The following is an 18428-nucleotide window of genomic DNA, read 5'->3' on the forward strand; positions in this document are numbered from 1 at the left end:
GCACGTGCTGTCTTCGGTCTGCCAGGAAGTCATTGATCCAACTGCAGAGGGAGTCGGGCACGCTGAGCTGGTAGAGCTTGTCTCGTAGCAGTCCAGGGAGGATGGTGTTGAAGGCAGAGCTGAAGTCCACAAACAAAATTCCTAGCGTAGGTTCCTGGGGAGTCCAGATGCTCCAGGATGAAGTGGAGGGCCAGGTTCACTGCATCATCCACAGACCTGTTGGCTCTGTATATAATATGTCACTATATATAATATAGTAACGAGGACATCTATAATATTTTATATTTACATATTTTGGTCATTTAAAGCATACGCGGCACATTCGTTTCTTACATGCAGCACAAGATTTGCCTCTTTTTTTTTTTTCCTTCATCACTGATTTACTCAATGCAGCTTTTCTGAGAGCCAACAAACATAATAAAACATCACAAGGTCTGCCGTCATTAGGATGCCGACTGCTTGGATGTTCAAATATTCTCATTTCGATGAAGAATGACTAATAACCCTAATAAAAGGGGTGTGGAACCAAGCGTCTTTTCGTGTCGCTATCGCCATTTCCGGGTCCTAAACGACTGTCCAAGTGTACCAATTTGTCGGAATACATCCTCAGCCTTCTTCTATCCAGGTGAGCGTCATGATTAGTGATCTGCAATAAACTTCAGGGGCGCAAGGAAGCACAAGCTTGTGATCACGTTTGTCTAATAACAATATCAGTAATATTTGGTTAATATTCAAGTCACGAAATGTAAATGGAGTATTGTTGGCGGCTTTTGAATGGTTATTTATTGGTTTTTATGGGCAGAATAGAGGACCTCCAATTGGCTGTAAGCAGACTTTCATTTACAAGTTAGAATGCGTTTTTAAAAAATCTATCAATGTCTTTCATAATGATTGTGAATGATATGCAAAATTCACCCAAAAAAGGCCAGTTCCCCTTTAATATTCTGTGTTTTAATCTCACCTGTTGCGCTTCTCCCCGCCCAGCACATTGCCATCATCTCTGAAGCCGCCAGCTCAGGCATCTCGCTGCAGGCGGACCGGCGGGTGAAGAACCAGCGTCGCAGGGTCCACATGACGCTGGAGCTGCCGTGGAGCGCAGACCGAGCCATTCAGCAGTTTGGTGGGTGCACGTCCGCTCGGCCCCCTCCTCTACCCGCTGCAGCAAATGGAAGTAACGTTTCCTGTCATGTGACGTCACAGGCAGAACTCACAGGTCCAATCAGGTCACGGCGCCGGAGTACGTCTTCCTCATATCGGAGCTCGCCGGAGAGCAGAGATTTGCATCCATTGTGGCAAAAAGATTAGAAAGTCTTGTAAGTGAATGATTTCACCAGATGTTTTTTAACGAGTGGAAGTGAAACTCCCAATGTTTGTGGCAGGGAGCGCTCACTCACGGCGACAGAAGAGCCACCGAGACACGAGACCTCAGCAGGTTCAACTTCGACAACAAAGTAAGCACAAGTCACTTTTGTCGTTGTCTTCTTTGAGCGTGTGTGTGTGTGTGTGTGTGTGTGTCAAACTCCTTTTCAGTGGGGGCCACATCACCCTCAGAGGGCCACATAATATATACATTGTAAATTGCTTCATTACACAATTATTGTTGTATATTTTTACATACACTTTAAAAAAACGTGTAGATTTTACAGTAAAGTTTAGCTGCTGAAATTTGACCATAAAATGTACCATGTTTTTTACAATGTTTACTGTAAATCAGGCCTGGGCAATTATTTTGACTCGGGGGGCCAAATTTAAAGAAAAAAGTGTCTGGGGGCACGTATATCTGATTTTTAGGAACACTAATAGAAAACCTCACAATAATGTCTGATTGAAAGCTAAAAACGTTATGACAGACCGCCTTAAAAAACGGAATGGAATTTTTTATTTTTTTACTGAATGAGACAGCCAGAATGTACATGAAAATAAAGATTACAATATTAACTATGAAGGATAAAACACTGAATATTGACAACATATGAACGTCACACCCCCTCTCCATTGACATTGTTTACAATCAAGCGAAACGCTACAAAAATGCAACAAACAGCGAAATATGAACGTGAAAAAACCCACCTACAATCTGATATATTTAATATATCACTAAGTTTTAGAACATTGTTGTAAAAATCTCCTTCCGCGTCTGTCCCTGACACCCACATTTCAGGCTCTGGAAACACTCTGTGGAAACGCTCCCCACCCACACTGCTTGGTGCCTCGTCTGAGCTGCTGTGACTTAGACGACCATAGTAACTAATTAGATGACCATAGTAACTCATTAGATGACCATGGTAACTCATTAGATGACCATAGTAATAATAACTAATAACTGGGATTTATATAGCGCTTTTCTAAGTACCCAAAGTCGCTTTACATGTAGAACACATCAATCATTCACACCTGGTGGTGGTAAGCTACTTTCATAGCCACAGCTGCCCTGGGGTAGACTGACGGAAGCGTGGCTGCAATTTGCGCCAACGGCCCCTCCGACCACCACCTATCATTCATCATTTAATTCACCGGTGTGAGTGGCACCGGGGGAAAAGGGTGAAGTGTCCCGCCCAAGGACACAACGGCAGCGATTTTTGGATGGTAAGAGGCGGGGAGCGAACCTACAACCCTCAGGTTTCTGGCACGGTTGCTCTACCCACTACGCCATGTCGCCCCGTAACTCATTAGATGACCATAGTAACTCATTAGATGACCATAGTAACTAATTAGATGACCATAGTAACTAATTAGATGACCATAGTAACTCATTAGATGACCATAGTAACTCATTAGATGACCATAGTAACTAATTAGATGACCATAGTAACTCATTAGATGACCATAGTAACTAATTAGATGACCATAGTAACTGGTATATCATGCAAAAGCGCAGATTCCAACCATTGAAATATTTTGTATAGTTCAACATTTCCGGTCATTAGAAAACATCACTGCACATCATAATGACAGCTACACTTTACATCTTATAAAGATCTAAAAAAAAAAATGCGGGAATGTCCGGCGGGCCAGATTGAAAAGCTTAACGGAACGCATGTGGCCCCCGGGCCTTAATTTGCCCAGGTCTGCTGTAAATGTAGATGGGAAAACAGTACTCTTGAACGCATCATTGACTCTTGAACGCATCATAATTGAATTATCCCCTCAACTCCCCCCAAAATGGATAAACTCGCTGGAATGAAAAAGACAATATAACATACATCCATAAACGTGGACGCATTTGAAAAAGTGCAATATATTTATCTGTAAAGTAATCTATTTATTTATATATATTTATTTATTTTATATATATATTTATATATATTTATTTATTTATATATGCACCTTAATGCTTTTTTATCCTGCACTACCATGAGTTTATGTAACGAAATGTCGTTCTTATCTGTGCTGTAAAGTTCAAATTTGAATGACAATAAAAAGGAAGTCTAAGTCTAAGTAGCACTGTTTTACTGTAAAATCTGCAGTCGTTGTTTTTACAGTGTATTACTGTAAATGGAAAAACAATATTACACATTTTTTTGTCTGGTGTTTTTACGGTAAAATTCTGGCAACTGAGCTACCAGTTTTTTACCGAAAAATAAGTTTTACATTGTACAATTTGATGGACAAGTTGCTTCAAAATCATGAGTCAAGCAGGTGTTTAAGTACTTATTTTGATGTTTGGACTGTGTGATAATATAATATTTGTTGCAATATTACATTACCGTATTTTCCGAACCATATAGCGCACCAGATTATAAGGCGCCCTGCATAAGGCGGGTCTATTCAGGTCTTTTTTCATACAAAAGGCACACTGCATAGGGCGCATTAAAGGGATCATATTATAATTATTTTCTAAATGTTAAAAGACTTCCTTGTGGTCTACATAACATGTAATGGTCAAAAGGTTGCATAGATGTTTTACAGACCAGACCATCTTCAAGTCGCTTTCTGACAGTCGCTTCAGGATGCGCCGTTTTTGTGGGCGGTCTTATTTACGTGGCTCACCTTCCACAGCGTCTTCTCCCCGTCATCTTTGATGTAGCGTGCAAGGACGGGGGTGGAAGAAGTTTCAAAAGATGGAGCTAACTGTTTTAATGACATTCAGACTTTACTTCAATCAATAACGGAGCAACATCTCCTCATCCGTGGCTCACTAGTGCAACAACGGCCAAAATTTGTCCCATGAAAAATCGACCGGAACTCTCTAATAACTAAAGTTCCGTGGGTGAATTATGTAAACCCACTACAGTTTTCAGCGCTTTGATAGCTAGTCTACTGACAAATATAAGAACTTTATGCTACTTTATATTAGAAATGGCAACAGCGGAAAAGAAATGCCACATAAGAAGATAGAGAAAAAGAAGCTTATTACTATGGGGTCGGCACGGACGACAATGGCGTACGCGCCACATTTTCAGGACTTATGCAGATCCCAAATACACATCAGCAGGTAACAGATGGTAAGAAAAGTTGGATTTGCATAATATTGAGAAACAAAACGCCAGGTAATATGTCTGCAAATAGGTGCCATTTTACGGTCCTTATACACACACCATAATACACTGGTATGTTTAATGTGCCAACAATCCATCAAGCGGTGCAGTTTCATAGCTTGCCAAAGTCGTACTAAAAACATTTCGATAGATTTTTGAGCGCCATGTGTAATGTTCTAGATTCTCAATGGAACATTTAAAGGTTTGGTGTTTACTGCCATCATATTGCAGTCTACACTTATCTCTTATGTGTGACTGCCATCCCCTGCTCGCCCCACTATGGACTGGACTCTCACACTATTAACTAGATCCACTATGGACTGGACTCTCACACTAATATGTTAGATCCACTATGGACTGGACTCTCACACTATTAACTAGATCCACTATGGACTGGACTCTCACACTATTAACTAGATCCACTATGGACTGGACTCTCACAATATTATGTTAGATCCACTATGGACTGGACTCTCACTATTATGTTAGATCCACTATGGACTGGACTCTCACTATTATGTTAGATCCACTATGGACTGGACTCTCACTATTATGTTGGATCCACTATGGACTGGACTCTCACTATTATGTTAAATCCACTATGGACTGGACTCTCACTATTATGTTAGATCCACTATGGACTGGACTCTCACACTATTATGTTAGATCCACTATGGACTGGACTCTCACACTATTAACTAGATTTACTATGGACTGGACACTCACACTATTATGTTAGATCCACTATGGACTGGACTCTCTCACTATTAACTAGATCCACTATGGACTGGACTCTCACTATTATGTTAGATCCACTATGGACTGGACTCTCACACTATTAACTAGATCCACTATGGACTGGACTCTCACACTATTAACTAGATCCACTATGGACTAGATTCTCACACTATTATGTTAGATCCACTATGGACTGGACTCTCACACTATTAACTAGATCCACTATGGACTGGACTCTCACTATTATGTTAGATCCACTATGGACTGGACTCTCACACTATTAACTAGATCCACTATGGACTGGACTCTCACACTATTAACTAGATCCACTATGGACTGGACACTCACACTATTATGTTAGATCCACTATGGACTGGACTCTCTCACTATTAACTAGATCCACTATGGACTGGACGCTCACACTATTATGTTAGATCCACTATGGACTGGACTCTCTCACTATTAACTAGATCCATTATGGACTGGACTCTCACTATTATGTTAGATCCACTATGGACTGGACTCTCACACTATTAACTAGATCCACTATGGACTGGACTCTTCACTATTATGTTAGATCCACTATGGACTGGACTCTCACACTATTAACTACATCCACTATGAACTGGACTCTCACACTATTAACTAGATCCACTATGGACTGGACACTCACACTATTAACTAGATCCACTATGGACTGGACTCTCACTATTATGTTAGATCCACTATGGACTGGACTCTCACACTATTAACTGGATCCACTATGGACTGGACTCTCACACTATTTTGTTAGATCCACTATGGACTGGACACTCACAATATTATGTTAGATCCACTATGGACTGGACTCTCACACTATTATGTTAGATCCAATATGGACTGGACTCTCACACTATTAACTAGATCCACTATGGACTGGACTCTCACACTATTATGTTAGATCCACTATGGACTGGACTCTCACACTATTAACTAGATCCACTATGGACTGCACTCTCACTATTATGTTAGATCCACTATGGACTGGACTCTCACACTATTAACTAGATCCACTATGGACTGGACTCTCACACTATTATGTTAGATCCACTATGGACTGGACTCTCACACTATTAACTAGATCCACTATGGACTGGACTCTCACTATTATGTTAGATCCACTATGGACTGGACTCTCACACTATTAACTAGATCCACTATGAACTGGACTCTCACACTATTAACTAGATCCACTATGGACTGGACACTCACAATATTATGTTAGATCCACTATGGACTGGACTCTCACACTATTATGTTAGATCCACTATGGACTGGACTCTCACTATTATGTTAGATCCACTATGGACTGGACTCTCACACTATTAACTAGATCCACTATGAACTGGACTCTCACACTATTAACTAGATCCACTATGGACTGGACACTCAAACTATTATGTTAGATCCACTATGGACTGGACTCTCTCACTATTAACTAGATCCACTATGGACTGGACTCTCACTATTATGTTAGATCCACTATGGACTGGACTCTCACACTATTAACTAGATCCACTATGAACTGGACTCTCACACTATTAACTAGATCCACTATGGACTGGACACTCACACTATTAACTAGATCCACTATGGACTGGACTCTCACTATTATGTTAGATCCACTATGGACTGGACTCTCACACTATTATGTTAGATCCACTATGGACTGGACTCTCACAATATTATGTTAGATCCACTATGGACTGGACTCTCACTATTATGTTAGATCCACTATGGACTGGACTCTCACACTATTAACTAGATCCATTGCACCGGTCGCTTGGGAAGGGAGTGTCCCCACATCTGAGGTCCCCTCCAAGGTTGTTCATTGTCATTCAATTGGGTTGAGTTTTTCCTTGCCCTGATGTGGGATCTGAGCAGAGGATGTCGTTGTGGCTTGTGCAGCCCTTTGAGACACTCGTGATTTAGGGCTATATAAATAAACTTAGATTGATCTATTGGTCACACTTATCATTACACCATGTAAAATTGCTTTGAGGTCAGTAAGCACAACCAGAATTATTCTGTACATTAGACGCACCGGGTTGTAAGGCGCACTGTCCATTTTTGAGAAAAGGAAAGGATTTTAAGTGCGCCTTACAGTCCGAAAAATACGGTAAGTTTAAAAAATATATGAAAATGCATACAGTACATGTATTTTTTTCTGTCAAAACAGAAAGTTGACTACCTTTAGAAACAAATTCACGCATGGTAATTCCAGGCCTTTGCGGGCCACATAAAATGAGGTGGTGGGCCAGATATGACCCCCGGGCTTTTTAAGTTTGACACATGTGGTCTAAAGTGTGCCTCGGTCTCGCCACAGTACGGCAGGAACGCGCTGGAAATCGTGATGAAGTCGATAGTGAGGCTGGACACGCCGCTGGTTTCGCCGCCCTCCGACTTTAAAGGAGATTTCTTCAAAGGTAAAACAACATGGCAGAGATTTGCCTGCGTTGAAGAGGTTCTGATGTTGAAGGTTGTGGTGCAGACATTCAGAGGGGCTTGATCGGTGTGGGCCTCATCAACGTGGAGGACCGCTACAACACGCTGTCACTGGACAAAGGTGAGTTCCACATCAAATCTTGCTCATTTCAACACCATATTCATCCTCGTTTTGTCCGTCACCACCATAGACTACAACAACATCGGGAAGTTCCTGAACCGCATTCTGGGCATGGAGGTCCACCAGCAGAACGCTCTGTTCCAGTACTTCTCTGACACGCTGGCCGCCGTCATCCAGGAAGCAAAGAGGAACGGAAGATACGATATGGGCATTCTTGGTACCAGGCTTCGCTCGCTTTTTGATTTCCTTTTTTTGTAGCATCGCTTCATTTCTGTCCGTTTATTCAGATCTGGGTTCTGGTGACGAGAAGGTGAAGAAGGTGGACTGCAAAAAGTTCCTGACGCCGGGCTACACGACATCTGGACATGTTGAACTCTACACGGTAGGTTCTTGTAGAGCAGGGGTGCTCATTACGTCGATCGCGATCTACCGGTCGATCTCGGAGGGTGTGTCAGTCGATCACCAGCCAGGCATTAAAAAAATAGTCCTAAAAATGAGCGATCATAAATCTTCACTATGACGTCACTTGATTGACATTCACGGCACCCGAGGGTCTTCTGAGATGACGCTGGCTGCTGCCAGCTCATTAAAATTACCGACTGGAAGGCGAGAAACACTTTATTTCAACAGACTCTGGCGCCGTACCTGTCGTCAAAACTCCAAAGACCGACTGCACAGTTGCACAATAAAAGCTCTGCTTCATCCTGCCTGCGCTACCAAAATAAGAGTCTCAGAAAGCTGGCGTGCACAAGCTAGCAAGCTACGGAGTTTGCCGACAATGTATTTCTTGTAAAGTGTATACAAAGGAGTACGGAAGCTGGACAAATAAGATGCCAAAAACCAACCACTTTCATGTGGTATTGGACAGAAAGGAGGACTTTTTTTCTCCTCCATTCGAAAATGCGGACATTATCATCACCACTGTCTGATTCCAATCAATGCAAGTCATCACAATCGGGTAATACACCAACTTATATTCTTGTCTTCATGAAAGAAAGGAATCTATATATGTTAAACATGCTTGTATTATCTTTAACCACCTTTAATGTATTAACAATATTAACTATATGTGTTAAACATGCTTGCATTATCATTAAACACCTTTAACTTGTTAATAAAAACATATATTTCATAAATAAGTAAATATAAATTATATATATGAATGAGGTAGATCCCCACGACTTGATCAAATGAAAAGTAGCTCGCCTGCAGAAAAAGTGTGAGCACCCCTGTTGTAGAGTCACCATTCCATTGTTGGGGGTAACCATTTGATTCGGAATCAATTCTCGATTCAAAACGATTCTCGATTCTTAAAAAAAACTTTGGGTGCCAGTTTTATGATTAACTACATTCCTACATAAAATAAACTGCTCTATTGAAATGTATATATTACTGAAAAGAAAACTGGTTTTGTTGAGTAAAATTCTACCCAAACATTTAATAAAGTCAAATTCAAATAAGTCAACAATAGAAGTATCAAACACTTCTCTTTTCTAAATATATATTAGAGATGCGCGGATAGGCGATTATTTCATCCGCAACCGCATCACAAAAGTCGTCACCCATCCGCCATTCACCCGAACTAACATTTTATCAAAACCGCACCCACCCGTTGTTATATATCTAATATAGACGATGCAAGGCATTAGTGAGGTTATAAAGCTTTTGCCTGTTAAAGAAAGGAGACTGATCCAATGCAGCAGAGACATTCAATGCGTGCCACGCTGTCACGGCCCAGACGCACACCAGTGCGCAATCATCTGGGAGCCGCGCTGAGCGCACCTCCAAGCGCGCTCGCGCCACTCAAACTGCTGCAGGCAGCTGCGTTCACACATGCATCTGTAAGCCTTGTTTTAACATCCTGCGGCACTCTTCTGGGATCACGGCGGACGAAACTGCTCATGCTCAGGGTGTTTGTGGAGGTTCGGGGTTTTGCACAAATGTGATGCACCATGTTAGATGTCCCGGTTTTGTGACTGTCGTAGACATAAACAGCGTCGCAGCTCTTGCAAATCACGTAGCCAGCATTACTATCATCCTGATTTACAACCTCATAAAAACGAGTCCACGCTGAACTTTTCTGGCCCTTTTTCCCCTGGTCTTTAGTATTCCCTTTTTTAGTTTGTCGCATACCACGTTTGCTGCCGGCATTGCCATCTTTTTTTTTTCTTCTTCTGTTGTGGCGGGCTGCAGGTGCCTGATGATAAATAATTGGGGCTAAGGTTTCTGGTACTCACCAGTAGCTAGCAGGTCTGCTCACCAAACACTCCAAGTCAGGCTTTGGGGCTAAGTTTCAAAGTTTCAGCTGTTTCAAAGAGTGCTGCTCGTTTTTCGTATGTGGGTAACAACATTTAACTATGTATATATATTTCCCAATTGGTTTAACTGCCACCCGCCTGAATCTATTTAAAATCTAATTTTTTTTTATTTCAACCGCCCGACCCGACCCGCGGATAAAATCTAATTTTTTTTTATTTCAACCGCCCGACCCGCGGATAATCCGCGGACTCCGCGGTTGTGTCCGCAAACCGCGCATTTCTAATATATATATACAGTACAGGCCAAAAGCATACCTGCCAACTACCGTATTTTCCGCACCATAAGCCGCCCTGGGTTATAAGCCGCGCCTTCAATGAACGGCATATTTCAAAACTTTGTCCACCTATAAGCCGCCCCGTGTTATAAGCCGCATCTAACTGCGCTAAAGGGAATGTCAAAAAAACAGTCAGATCGGTCAGTCAAACTTTAATAATATATTAAAAACCAGCGTGATGTGGGCGCGCATGGAGTCGTATATCAACATGGACGGAGCTGCGTGAAAAAAGCCACCCGGCCTCTTCGCGTAAACTTAAACTTACCTTAACCACTCGCTCATCTTTTCTTCATCCATCCCTTCGAGTTAGCTTTTATGATGACGCCGGCTGGAAAGGTCTCTTTTGGCAAGGTCTTCCTTTTGAATATCACCATGGGTGGAAGTTTCTGGCCATTAGCATGGCAAGCTAGAACCACAGTGAAGGATGACTTCTCATTCCCTGTGGTGCGAATATTCACCGTACGTGCTCCCGTTGTATCCACAGTGCGGTTCACAGGAATATCAAAAGTCAGTGGAACCTCGTCCATGTTGATAATGTTCTCTGGCCGGATCTTTTTTTCAGCTATCTTGTTTTTACAATATGCACGGAAAGTAGCCAGCTTTTCTTGAAAGTCTTTAGGCAGTTGCTGTGAAATAGTAATCCGTGTGCGGATGGAGAGATTGCGTCTTTTCATGAACCGGAAACCTGTCGCTTAGTAGGAGCCATTTTGTGGTCTTTACAGATGTAAACACACAAAGGAAATGAAACGTAATATCCGCGCGCTTCTTCTTCTTCTTTTACGCGGGCGGGTGGTTGCTTACAGTAGAAGAAGAAGCGTTTCCTGTTCTATGGGGGCGGGTGCTTACCTTGGCGGTTGCTTGCGTAGAAGAAGAAGCACTTCCTCTTCTACGGGGAAAAAAGATGGCGGCTGTTTACCGTAGTTGCGAGACCGAAACTTTATGAAAATGAATCTTTATATTAATCCATATATAAAGCGCACCGGGTTATAAGCCGCACTGTCAGCTTTTGAGTAAATTTGTGGTTTTTAGGTGCAGCTAATAGTGCGGAAAATACGGTACTAGAAGTTATCCAGTATCAGTCTCGACCTTGAGACGCAAGAAGTGATCTGTATCGGTACTCGCCTGTTCTTGTTTTGGTTTTTAAAACTGAAGTTGGTTTGTTTGCCAGGTGAGTGTGGAGCGAGGGATGTCCTGGGAGGAAGCGACGCACGTCTGGGCTGATCAGAACGGGCCAGATGATGGCTTCTATGTGCAGGTGTGTTTACCTTTGCTCACCTGGCAACCTGCACTAGTTTCTGGTCCCACGACACAGTCTCCCAGCATGGAAACACCACTCTGCTATTGGAGCACACGCCTACCGGGACACGTCGGTCATACTTTGTCGTCCTACTTGCTCTCAGACGAGGAACAACAAGAAGACGGCCATCTTGGTCAAAGAGGTCAACACCAAGAAGAGGCTCTTCCTGGTCTACCGGCCCAACACGGGCAGGCAGCTCAAGCTGGAGACGTACAACGACCTCAAGAAGAAGTTGAAGAAGGTTGGTGTCAGAAGCACTTTGGAAGCTTCACGAGGAAGTGTTCTGATTGGATTGGATTTCTTTTTTTTTTCCCTCCTCAGGTCTTGTCGGAAGACGCCAAGCAGCACTGGAATGAGCAGTACACCTCGTCGGCTAAAATCTGCTCTCATGCCTTCTGGTAAGTGGACTTGCTTGTAACATTCCACGTGCTCACCATGTCCTGATTAGAGATGTCCGATAATATTGGACTGCCGATTTTAACGGCCGATAAATGCTTTAAAATGTAACAACGGAAATATCTGTTTCAAAAAGTAAAATGTATGACTTTTTAAAACGCCGCTGTGTACACGGACGTAGAGAGAAGTACAGAGTATGCCGGCCCAATCACATATCTACGGCTTTTCACACACACAAATGAATGCAAGGCATACTTGGTCAACAGCCATACAGATCACACTGAGGGCGGCCGTATAAACAAGTTTAACACTGTTACAAATATGCGCCACACTGTGAACCCACACCAAACAAGAATGACAAACACATTTCGGGAGAACATCCGCACCGTAACACAACAGAACAAATACCCAGAACCCCTTTGCAGCACTAACTCTTCCGGGACGCTACAATATCCAACCCCGCCCACCTCAACCTCCTCATGCTCTCTCAGGGAGAGCATGTCTCAAATTCCAAGCTGCTGTTTTGAGGCATGTTAAAAAAAATAATGCACTTTGTGACTTCAATAATAAATATGGCAGTGCCATGTTGGCATTTTTTTTTTCCATAACTTGAGTTGATTTATTTTGGAAAACCTTGTTACATTGTTTAATGCATCCAGCGGCGCATCACAACAAAATTAGGCATAATAATGTGTTCATTCCACCACTGTATATATTGGTATCTGTTGATATTGGAATTGGTAATTAAGAGTTGGACAATATCGGAATATGAAATATCGGCAAAAAAGCCATTATCGGACATCTCTAGTCCTGATATTTGAACACTCCTTTTCATTGAGGGATACATTAAGAATTGAGTACCGTATTTTCCGCACCATAAGGCGCCCTGGGTTATAAGCCGCGCCTTCAATGAACGGCATATTTCAAAACTTTGTCCACCTATAAGCCGCCCCGTGTTGTAAGCCGCATCTAACTGCGCTAAAGGAATGTCAAAAAAACAGTCAGATAGGTCAGTCAAACTTTAATAATATATTAAAAACCAGCGTTCTAACAACTCTGTTCACTCCCAAAATGTACGCTAATGTGCAATCACAAACATACGTATATCAACATGGACAGAGCTGCGTGAAAAAAGCCACCCGGCCTCTTCGCGTAAACTTAAACTTACCTTAACCACTCGCTCATCTTTTCTTCATCCATCCCTTCGAGTTAGCTTTTATGATGACGCCGGCTGGAAAGGTCTCTTTTGGCAAGGTCTTCCTTTTGAATATCACCATGGGTGGAAGTTTCTGGCCATTAGCATGGCAAGCTAGAACCACAGTGAAGGATGACTTCTCATTCCCTGTGGTGCGAATATTCACCGTACGTGCTCCCGTTGTATCCACAGTGCGGTTCACAGGAATATCAGTTGCTGTGAAATAGTAATCCGTGTGCTAATGGAGAGATTGCGTCTTTTCATGAACCGGATCCCTGTCGTTTAGTAGGAGCCATTTTGTGGTCTTTACAGATGTAAACACACAAAGGAAATGAAACGTACGGTGATATCCGCGCGCTTTTTCTTCTTCTACGCGGGCGGGTGGTTGCTTACAGTAGAAGAAGAAGCGCTTCCTGTTCTATGGGGGCGGGTGCTTACCTTGGCGGTTGCTTGCGTAGAAGAAGAAGCGCTTCCTGTTCTACCGGGAAAAAAGATGGCGGCTGTTTACCGAAGTTGCGAGACCGAAACTTTATGAAAATGAATCTTAATATTTATCCATATATAAAGCGCACCGGGTTATAAGGCGCACTGTCAGCTTTTGAGAAAATTTGTGGTTTTTAGGTGCACCTTATAGTGCGGAAAATACGGTATAGTACCGTCTTAGACTTAGACTTCCTTTTATTGTCATTCAAATTTGAACTTTGCAGTACAGATGAGAATTACATTTTGTTGCATTATCTCATTGTAGTGCAGGATAAAACAGCAATAAGGTGCAGATATAAATAGATTACTGTACAGATAAATATATTGCACTTTTGCATATGCATCCACATTTATGGATGTATGTTATATTGTCTTTGTCGTTTTTGATTCATTAGTACCGTGATACTATACTAGTACGGGCAGTGTTGGTGTTTTGTGTCTTTTTACGCATTGAAATCATAAAGGAAGCACATTTCTGTAAGTCTTTTTTTTTTTTTTTTTTTTTTTTTTTTTTTTTTTTTTTTCTACCGACCCTGCCTTCTCCGGTTGAAAAATCCAGTTTGCTTGTTTTTTTTTTGTTTTTTGTTTTTTTAATCAGTTATCGCTTTTCGCCGGTGGTGCGCTCTTATTACGCTGTCACTTGAGGACCGGCACATCTCTCTCTCTCTCTCTGGCCAGGAGAGTGAGGACTATGGCGTCACATTAGTGCCAAAAATCCGAGCGCATAAAAACTGTTATCGCGCTCTGATTCTCCACTTCGTGCGTGCGCGCGCGCGCGATACCCTTTTGCGCGCGCGCGATACCCTTTTGCGCGCGCGTGGTGCCTTTCTGCGCGCTCTCTGTGTACTCCTGGCATCTCTCCTCGCGCTGTCATGTTTCTTTTTGGCACTTTGGGGGCGGGTATGCTTAGACGGCCCCTCCTTTCTGATTGGTCAGGCGAAAAATGCTGACAAATGCTCAGAGCCAATCAGAAGTATAGCAGGGCGGGTCATCGTCAATATGTATCAAGATTTACTGAGGAAGAAGTGGATAAAAAAATGTCGCGCGCTGATGAAGGTTATTTCATATCACATAAACACAATACAGGGTAATACAAAATGTGACCCAAATAAATAATAAGACAACAAACACCATAATCACATCTTTCAGCCAGAACTGGTCCACCAGCAATAACATCCAACCATAACATTATTTTATATTTTCACTTCTTCTTCAACATTTGTTTTCTAATTTATGGAATTTCTTTTGATTCAGCCATGAAATTAATGAAATAATCTTTGAATTTTGTTTTTAAAATGTTAAAAATAGCTTTTAATAATGTATTCTGAAACAGTTTGAAATAATCAGAGAACTGACTAACACTGACCCTACACAACTATGTTGCACAATTAAGTCTTTTTTTTTTTTAAAGTGAAAGAGGTAATTTCAACAGGTACAGCATCCTATGTCATATCTACATGTAATAAGATTTGTAACAAGGCAAACCGTTTGTAAATTGGTCGAAAATCGAGCAAGTTATGGTAATTTAATTAGTACATGTACCATTGACATCAATGTAATGATTGAGGCTAGATGTCCGAGGTAAGTTGGCTACAACGTTGCTACGCTGGAGAATGATTGGTCATATGAAAAATGCTCACAGCCAATCAGAAAGGAGGGGCCGTCTAAGTGCCAAAAAGAAACATGACAGCACGAGGAGAGATGCCAGGATTACCGTATTTTCCGCACCATAAGGCGCCCTGGGTTATAAGCCGCGCCTTCAATGAACGGCATATTTAAAAACTTTGTCCACCTATAAGCCGCCCCGTGTTATAAGCCGCATCTAACTGCGCTAAAGGAATGTCAAAAAAACAGTCAGATAGGTCAGTCAAACTTTAATAATATATTAAAAACCAGCGTGATGTGGGCGCGCATGGAGTCGTATATCAACATGGACAGAGCTGCGTGAAAAAAGCCACCCGGCCTCTTCGCGTAAACTTACCTTAACCACTCGCTCATCTTTTCTTCATCCATCCCTTCGAGTTAGCTTTTATGATGACGCCGGCTGGAAAGGTCTCTTTTGGCAAGGTCTTCCTTTTGAATATCACCATGGGTGGAAGTTTCTGGCCATTAGCATGGCAAGCTAGAACCACAGTGAAGGATGACTTCTCATTCCCTGTGGTGCGAATATTCACCGTACGTGCTCCCGTTGTATCCACAGTGCGGTTCACAGGAATATCAAAAGTCAGTGGAACCTCGTCCATGTTGATAATGTTCTCTGGCCGGATCTTTTTTTCAGCTATCTTGTTTTTACAATATGCACGGAAAGTAGACAGCTTTTCTTGAAAGTCTTTAGGCAGTTGCTGTGAAATAGTAGTCCGTGTGCGGATGTAGAGATTGCGTCTTTTCATGAACCGGATCCCTGTCGCTTAGTAGGAGCCATTTTGTGGTCTTTACAGATGTAAACACACAAAGGAAATGAAACGTAATATCCGCGCGCTTCTTCTTCTTCTACGCGGGCGGGTGGTTGCTTACAGTAGAAGAAGCGCTTCCTGTTCTATGGGGGCGGGTGCTTACCTTGGCGGTTGCTTGCGTAGAAGAAGAAGCACTTCCTCTTCTACGGGGAAAAAAGATGGCGGCTGTTTACCGTAGTTGCGAGACCGAAACTTTATGAAAATGAATCTTAATATTAATCCATATATAAAGCGCACCGGGTTATAAGCCGCACTGTCAGCTTTTGAGTAAATTTGTGGTTTTTAGGTGCGGCTAATAGTGCGGAAAATACGGTGTACACAGAGAGCGCGCAGAAAGGCGTCGCGCGCGCGCGCGCGCAGAAAGGCACCGCGCGCGCGCAAAATGGTGTAACGCGCGCACGAAGTGGAGAATCATCGCGCGATAACAGTTTTTATGCGCTCGGATTTTTGACACTAATGTGACGCCATAGAGGTCGCACCTGTGCACTGACCGCTGTTAGCTTCAAGCTAACCAATACCCGACCAGACTCCTCCACCTCAAAAACATAGTTTGCAGGTCAACAAACAAGTGCCTTTTGAAGAGTAATGTGCGATGTGTTCAAAAGGAGTCTCTTGGAGAAGTGGCTGACAAGTTAGCAAGTGACATCATCACCGTCATTGTTTACTGAAGCAGAGGTGCTGACTGTGCATTATGATGAACGCGCATGTGTCGCCAGGCTTTTCTTTTTATCGTTGGACTTATCAGATTACATTTTTTATTATCTATAGCAGGACTGTCAAGTGTGGCCTGGAGACCATTTGCGGCCCGCAGCTAACGTTTTAAAGGCCCACGGCACATTCTAAACATACTATTAAAATAAACAAAACAATATTTTATTTTTATTTAGCCTTTATTTAACCAGGTACAATCCCATTGAGATCAAAGATCTCTTTTCCAAGGGAGACCTGGCCAAGAGGGCAGCAGCAAGGTTACATTAAAAACAGTAAACATCAAATTTACAACATTAAAACGTGCTCACATGACACATGTGCATACAGACAAGGTAGACTGCAACCTTTCACAGAAGCTTTAAACTCATTCAATGTAACAAGGGTTTGAAGTTGAAGATTTGATTTGTGAAATAACAAGTGGAATAAAAAAAGCTTACAGGTGAAATGTAATTTAGAAAAAGTTGCAATTTTGACTAGGGATGTCCCGATCCGATATTTGGATCGGATCGGCTGCCGATATTTGCCAAAAATTGCGTATCGGCAAGGCATGGGAAAATGCCGATCCAGATCCAGTTTAAAAAAAAACTCCGGTCCGTGTTTTCCAACGCACCGATTTAAATAATATATTCCACTTTTCTGCTGCTCCGTAATTTCCGTTCCGCATTTTCCAGCACACCTTCAACACATCCACAGGTCTGTGAATTCTCACGCAGTTGCTTTTAGCTGCTGGCATTACACGACAGGCTCTTCTCACTCTTTCCTGTGTCTCCCTCTCACAGACAGCAAGCGCACCTTCTTACACACGTCACATACTGTCACGTCATACGTCACATACTGTCACGTCATACGTCACATACTGTCACGTCATACGTCACATACGTATACGTCCTCCCCGAGCAGAGAGGTAGCAGCATGGCTAACGTTAGCTGTGATGCTAGCGCAGCCGTGCAAGCAACGCTCCCTCTAAGGTGCTCGCTTGTGCAATTGCGCACTGTTTAAGCTTCCTCTGCGCATAGCAATTATATGCCACGCACAAAATCAAATAAAAAAATAAGCGCATAACAATTTTCGACACACGGACACGACAGAGAAAACAGTTTTCGTCATCATTGTTCATATATTGTGACGTCTGTCGAGACGCTTATCTCCATTCGGTGCCACACATCCACACCATCAAAATGCGAGGCAAAAATTTCCACATCAACACCGTATGAAAAAATTAGTGATTTTTTTAGTTGTGATTTCCTTCTCTGCATGAAAGTTTAAAAGTAGCATATATTAATGCAGGATGAAGAAGAATGTTTTAATGTAGACATGCAAGCCTTGAAAGAAAATGTTGAAAATCAAGACTACATTTCCTGCAAATGGGTGCATTTCTACCCTATATTTTAACTTTAGATTTATTCTCATATCAAACTCTTTTGGCTGTCTTTTTGACACTTACATCCGGTGCCCCCCTCCACACCCTGGATTATAAAT

The 18428-nt window shown here is 42.3% G+C and overlaps 1 protein-coding gene across 1 annotated transcript in view; it reads left to right on the top strand.

The window, feature by feature from the left end:
- The window catches only part of sbno1 (strawberry notch homolog 1 (Drosophila)), a 90631-nt gene that overhangs the window by 59387 nt on the left and 12816 nt on the right, over positions 1-18428 (top strand). Inside the window, exons 22-31 of the mRNA XM_061966398.2 lie at positions 985-1120; positions 1201-1313; positions 1380-1451; positions 7582-7681; positions 7747-7821; positions 7892-8038; positions 8109-8203; positions 11583-11669; positions 11815-11952; positions 12033-12109. Coding sequence (XP_061822382.1) covers positions 985-1120; positions 1201-1313; positions 1380-1451; positions 7582-7681; positions 7747-7821; positions 7892-8038; positions 8109-8203; positions 11583-11669; positions 11815-11952; positions 12033-12109 — 1040 coding nt within the window. The remainder of the gene's footprint in view (positions 1-984; positions 1121-1200; positions 1314-1379; positions 1452-7581; positions 7682-7746; positions 7822-7891; positions 8039-8108; positions 8204-11582; positions 11670-11814; positions 11953-12032; positions 12110-18428) is intronic.

Source organism: Nerophis lumbriciformis, linkage group LG11 (assembly GCF_033978685.3).
Source record: "Nerophis lumbriciformis linkage group LG11, RoL_Nlum_v2.1, whole genome shotgun sequence".
Lineage (NCBI taxonomy): Eukaryota > Metazoa > Chordata > Actinopteri > Syngnathiformes > Syngnathidae > Nerophis > Nerophis lumbriciformis.